We start from the raw sequence: 6,817 nt of genomic DNA, 5'->3' as shown, positions 1-6,817 counted from the left end.
TACCGCCTGACTGGCTCCCGTAGGATTTTCGAGTGAGATCGTTGCCAGTGCCCCTGGACTGGCTTGTGCAGGTGGCACATAAAAGACACCATTTCGAGCGTGGCCGTTTTAGTGCGGGTGACACGTAAAAGCACCCACTACACTCTCTGAGTGGTTGGCGTTAGGAAGGGCATCCAGCTGTAGAAACTCTGCCAAATTAGATTGGAGCCTGGTGTTGCCATCCGGTTTCACCAGTCCTCAGTCAAATCGTCCAACCCATGCTAGCATGGAAAGCGGACGTTAAACGATGATGATGATGATGATGAGAAACGCTGCTAGAACGGCAGAGATTGGATAAAATATCCATACAAAGCAGAAAAACTTGTCAGCAGCCAGCCATGAGACTCAAACTCACATCCCTTTGATTACCAGTTAAGTGCTTTACCATTGAAGCTGAACTGCCCACTGAAAAATTTTTCCATTTTGTTTGGATATTTTATCCAGTCTCTGCTGTTCTAGCAGTGTTTATGCATTTGAAAATAAATTGTCACCTGATGTGTATCTAGAATATTCTTTTCTTTCAAATGTACAAGTAGTTATTTAGAATATTTTGACGTCTTTTGTTTCTGCTTCTAACAGGCTACTACCATTCCAATTCTTGGTACCATCACTCAGCACCAGCACCCCATGTTAATGTCCCAGCATCTATAAAGAAAGAAGCAGCAAACCTAACATACCCTCCTGATGGAGAAAAGGGAGAGAACAACAGTGATTGGTTAGTAAAAGGCTTCGACTGGCCAGGATGGCAAGTCGTGGCAACAAATACCTCTGAGGTAGCACTCCTGAAAAAGGGTTTGAAAGAGACTGTTGAAGACGCTGGTCAGTCCTGGAAAGTAGTGGTGTCAAAACATTTCAAGGAACAAAAGAAATTATTGGGCTTTTTAAACAATGTAAATACTCTTTATTTTTATTCTTTTTACTATTATTTAAGGTACTGAGCTGGCAGAATTGTTAGCACAGTGGGTAGAACGCTTGACTGCATTCCATCTGTCTTTATGCTTTGATACAGTTCTATATTTAGAACGGGCATGTGGTGTAGTGGTTAAGAAGAGCGCGGCCTACTAACCCCAAGATTTTCTGTTCGATTCCAAGCAGTGACATGAATAATAATAATAATAATAATAATAACATCGAAAAATACCTTAGGAATGAGAAACCAGGTTTGAAATTTCCCCAAGACACCTGATGAAGGCTGGAGGGTATATCAACCGAAACGTTGTGTTAACAACAAACAAGATAAGGACAAATATCTGACAATTGTAAATAATGTAAATAATGTTATGCTCTGAGTTCAAATTCCACCAAGGTTGACTTTGTCCTTCATCTTTTCTGGATCGATAGAATAAGAACTAGTTGAACACTGGGAGGGTCTATCTAACTGACTGACCCCTCTCTTCCCAAAATTGAAACTATTATTTTTACTTAAATGTTTCTATATTATTTTAGTGTTGTACAGTTCTCAATCACTGGGCTGCAGCCATAAAAGCTTTTATACCACCACCTTTGAGGGTTTTAGTCAGTTATTTCTAGCAATGCTTCTGCTTGTTTTATTGATAACTATTTATTGATTGGTTGGATTAAACTATTTCTGGAGGATTTTCTTCATTTGAATTTCCATGTGCTTGATGTTAGCCAAGACTCACCTACAGACAGTTGACCAATGCCAGAAATAACCCAGTTTACCAATCCACTGTCATATAAAACTCTGCACATTTCTAACACAACTGTATAGTATATAAATGCTTATAAAGTAATTTTTTTATTCAACACAAATTCATTGCTTTACTTAAAGAAACAAATAATAAACTAATGAAAAAAATTGCAGAAGTTTTAAGAAATAAAAAAGAAAATTAAAAACAAGAAAGGGCGTTACTTCTGCCGCACTCTGTATATATGCAAACACGTCTCACATGATCACATGATTGACCAGACTATTGGATGTTATACATCACTGGCCACAATGCGCTTTGCATCATTTTAGCTTTCAAGTGATGGCTAGGTGAGCAGGCCAGTGTTGCCCCTGATTGGAAGACTCTTCCATCACAGGGTGACCCATTTACAGCTGAGTAGACTGGAACAATGGGAAATGAAGTGTTTGGCTCAGGAACACAATGTACTGTTTGATCCAGAACTCAAACCCATGATCTAGCAATCGTCAGTGCAACACCCTAACCTCTAGGTCATGCACCTTCTTATACATATCGATACATACATATATATATATATATATATATTATCTGAAATGTACAATATTATATATCCATCATGGCTGATCATACCAATCAGTTTCACGCAAGGAATACAATGGTGCGTTAGGCAACGATCCGATTATATAACTTTACGCTCATCAGAGTTAGCCGATATGGAAGGGAATACGGTGACTGCTCTCTATTGTCGGAGGTGGATTAACACAACTGGTTTGCAGCTGCTGTGGAAAAGGTGGTGGAAAGAAAACGGCCAGGGGATTAGGTTGGGAGTTATGTCCCTTGGTTGGGTATGCTGTAAGGCCAGTAAGAGTTATCTTGAAGAGTTTGTGGGGAAAGTGTACATTATTAAGTGTCATGCTCCTGTGGAGATGGTGTGTGTTATATGTGTAGTGGTGTCATATGCATTGTTTTTTCCAGGGGTATATGTATTTATAGTTGTGTTCATTGGTCTGTTTTCTTTCTGTATCAGTTAAGGTCATGGGGAGTTTTATGTTAGCTTGCAGTGTGTGTGTGTGTGTGTGGGGTCTATATATCTGTGGCGGTACAATGTATGTGAAGGGGTATATGTTGGGGGTGGTGGGAAACAGTCTCTTTTGTAGGGTGTCCGCCTTATAGCGGTGTGCATATATGTACAGGCGTGCATTGGTGTATGCTTTGGTCAAACTCTTTGTCAGGCTTAAAGGCATTAGTGGAAGGTCAAGGCTGGAGACCTGTGGTTGCAGTTATGGTGGGGTGTACAAGTACAATAGAATATACTTCCTTTCATGTGGGCAAGGATTAAACAGCTCACTCCTACTATTCAGGTAAATATCCAGGTATTGGGTACCCTTTAAAATTGCTCTCTCCTCAGTCAGGCACAACCTGCACTTCCTGCTGTTATTGAAGTGCAGTTTGCATCTCTCCAGAATCGTCCACGAGTGGACGGCCATCATCATGTATGTATGCATGCATGTATGCTTGTTTGTATGTATGTATTTCATCTATTCTCATAATTTCTTTTCTCTATCCCAAATCATTATGTCTGGTCTGTTGTGCAAGCATTTTATTGAAGCCTTGACAGAAGTTTTCCACCAGCATTCTTTCATACTGTCTGTGGTTATACCCTCAACATTACTGTAACTCCTTTCATTTATCTCTTCAAGATTACCCTTTCTACAGATTTCATTATATTATGTATGTATGTATGTATGCATGTGTGAACATACACATGTATGAATTTATGCATGTATGAATGCATGTGTGTGTGTGTGTGTATTTGTTGGTTGGCTGCCATTTGATGTGGTGGAGAATACTCTCTCTAATCTCTGGGTGTTAAAACACCTGAAAGTCATGGAGAGGTGAGATAAATCACTTCTAATCCCATCCAGGAATGATAAGCACCTATGGACACACACACACACACACACACACACACACACACACACACAACACACACACACACACACAAATATATGTTTAAATGTATCTTTGTGTGTGTGTATGCACATGCAAAATGAATTATGCACTATAAATATACATATATCAAATATGCAAATAATAGAAATTAAAATCATGAGCATATTCATGGATATCTTAATTACAATAATGACTTTGATTTATTCTAAATACAATCTTTTTTTTTTAATTTTTTTTTTTTAGTTAAAAACTGACTTCAACAAGTGCAAGTGTGTAATAGCTTTGACCAAATGGTTCGAAGCGATTGGTTTGTCCTCCAATTTTGGAACTTACTTTAAGAATTGGCTCAACGAGATTGTAAAACCAGATCACGGAGGTAAGTTTTCTATACATGTACAGGTGGAGAAGTGAGTGTGTGGTAAGAAGCTTGCTTTCCAACTGCATGGTTCTGGGTTCAGTCTCACAATGTGGCACCTTGGTGGGGCAAGTGTCTTTTACTATAGCATCAGGCCAACCAAAGCCTTGTGAGTGGATTTGTTAGATGAACACTAAAAGAAAGCCTGTCGTATGCATGTGTCCGTGTCCTCCACCACCACTTGACAACTGCTGTTGGTGTGTTTACATCCTCATAATTTGGCGATTCAGCAAAAAATAGAACAAGTAGAATGCTTAAAAAGAAAAAAAATAAGCACAGGCATCGATTCATTCAACTAAGAATTCCTCAAGGCTGTGCCCCAGCATGGCCCCAGCTTAATGACTGGAACAAGTAAAAGATAAGTGATATAGAACCTTGTTTGTCTTTGATTCATTCATCACTGATCCAGAATAACATGGTACACATAATCATGAACCCTGTTGTAGTTATCAGGGATTGATCTATGAGGCACAAGTTGGCAATCAGTCAAAGATTCTGCTTGTGCCACAAATGTGCCCCAGCAGCTACCCTCAATGCTCATCTACCCAGCATTCACTGACTATCACTTGCTTTTACTTGACTGTATTTTATGGATTTACATCAGCGGTTCTTAACTGGGGCCTTTGGTGTCAAGGAAATAGGTACTGTAACGCACTGAGCTGGCAGAAACGTTAGCAGGCCAGGTGAAATGCTGAGTAGTATTTCGTCTGTCTTTATGTTCTGAGTTCAAATTCCACTGAGGTCAACTTTGCCTTTCATCCTTTCGGGGTTGATAAATTAAGTACCAGTTGCATACTGGGGTTGATTTAATCAACTGGCTCCCTCCCCAAAACTTTCAGGCCTTGTGCCTAGAGTAGAAAAGAAAATAAGTACTGGAGATGATGTCATTAATTATCTTCTTCCGACTATGGCCATGCTGGAGCACCGGCTTTATTTGAACAAGTTGACCCCAGGCCTTAGTTTTTGTAAGCCTAGTACTTATTCTATCGGTCTCTTTTGCTGAACTGCTAAGTTACATGGATGTAAACACACCAGCATCAGTTGTCATACAATGATGGGGAGGACAAACACAGACACACAAACATATACACATACATAAATATATATATATATATATATATATATATATATATATATATATATATGATGGGCTTCTCTCAGTTTCCATCTACCAAATCCACTCACAAGGTTTTGGTCAGCCCGAGGCTATAGTAGAAGACACTTGCTGAAGGTACCACGTAGTGGGACTGAACCCAGAACCATGTGGTCGGGAAGCAAGCTTCTTACCACACAGCCATGCCAGCACCTTAATATTAGTATTTATTTTATAACACAACAGGTAAAAAAATTATGTTCATGATTAATTACAGGTTTTCAGTTCACCAACACCTGACTGGTTTATTGTACCTCTGGTAGAGAAAGTGACAAGGGAGTGTCTATATCTCAGTGCAAAACAAATATCACAGTAGGAGACTTTGTTCAAACTGCACTGGTTTTGGTTTTCCCATCCAGTGTATTCTTCAAGGTATAAAACTGAGAGGTTCTGTGAGTCTTGTCGAGGACACCATGACTTCTCCCTTAGTCGTGGGGTCATGAAAACTTTCACCCAATTCACAATTTAAAGAGGTTGCTATTAGGAAGGACATCCAGCTACAGAAACCAGGTCAAAACTGAAACTTACAAGCAAAATGCAGATGTCTGGCCTGTCTCTGTCCAGCCCCAAATGGGCTGACCCAGACCATAGCAAGCAATCTAGCCCATGCCCAACATGGAAAGTGAGTGTAAAATTAAGAAGATGATAGAAACCCTGTGTGTGTGTGTGTGCGTGCGTGTGTGTGTGTGTGTGTGTGCATGTGTGCGCATGTGTGTGTTTGTGTTCACCCTTGTCATAGCATCACATGATAATTGTAAATGAGTATCACTGTCATCTAAGCAATGCTCTTCGTTTCCTTTCATCTGTGAAGGTCATACCTGGCTATGGGGATTTCCCCATTGCCTTACTTGCAAACAGAAAGTAGGTGATGGTTGGTAACAGGAAGAGCATCCAGTCATAGAAAAAGTCTGCCCTGAAGAATTCTGTCTGACCCATGGAAGCATGGAAAAGTTAAAACAACTATGATGATGATGACGATGACAATAAATGGTGGTGGTGATGACGATGATGATGACGATGTGTGTGTGTGTGTGTGTATGCACTAAACATTGAAATTTGTTGTGCAACTTATAAAAATAATGAAAACTGATATTTATTCTTTGGTATTCTGTAAATAACATGTTTTTTTTTTATTTATACATATTTTAGGTAACTTGAATAATATCTGGAACTCTCAACATCAACATCAACAACAATCCCACTACAATACTCCAGGATATCATGGAGATCCTTATCTGATGTATCCTTACTCTATGAACAGCCCAAACTATTTCAGTAGTAACCCATATGCACCAAATGTGAACAATGTGTATGGGAGTTGGTCAGCTGGGATATCTTATCCTTTGACTTCTAGTAAGTAGAATACATTTCTTTCATCATTGTCTCAGCAAATAGGGGCAGAAAGTTTAGTAAAACTGAACATGGCTATGTGGTAAGAAGCTTGCTTCCCAACCACATGGTTCTGGGTTCAGTCTCACTGCATGGCACCTTGGGCAAGTGTCTTCTACTATAGCCTCGCGCCGACCAAAGCCTTGGGAACGGATTTGGTAGATAGAAACTAGAAAAATCCCATTGTATGTATGTATATATATATATATATATATATAT

At 39.4% G+C, this 6,817-nt stretch overlaps 1 protein-coding gene across 1 annotated transcript in view; it reads left to right on the top strand.

The window, feature by feature from the left end:
• LOC106871109 (uncharacterized) overlaps positions 1-6,817 on the top strand; it is a 29,639-nt gene that overhangs the window by 11,607 nt on the left and 11,215 nt on the right. The window contains exons 4-6 of the mRNA XM_014917412.2: positions 619-929; positions 3,885-4,017; positions 6,359-6,562. Of these exons, the coding sequence (XP_014772898.1) occupies positions 619-929; positions 3,885-4,017; positions 6,359-6,562 (648 nt within the window). The remainder of the gene's footprint in view (positions 1-618; positions 930-3,884; positions 4,018-6,358; positions 6,563-6,817) is intronic.

This window comes from Octopus bimaculoides, chromosome 1 (assembly GCF_001194135.2).
Source record: "Octopus bimaculoides isolate UCB-OBI-ISO-001 chromosome 1, ASM119413v2, whole genome shotgun sequence".
Classification (NCBI taxonomy): domain Eukaryota; kingdom Metazoa; phylum Mollusca; class Cephalopoda; order Octopoda; family Octopodidae; genus Octopus; species Octopus bimaculoides.
The sequence above is the reverse complement of the archived record's forward strand: the minus strand, read 5'-3'. Positions and strand labels throughout refer to the sequence as shown.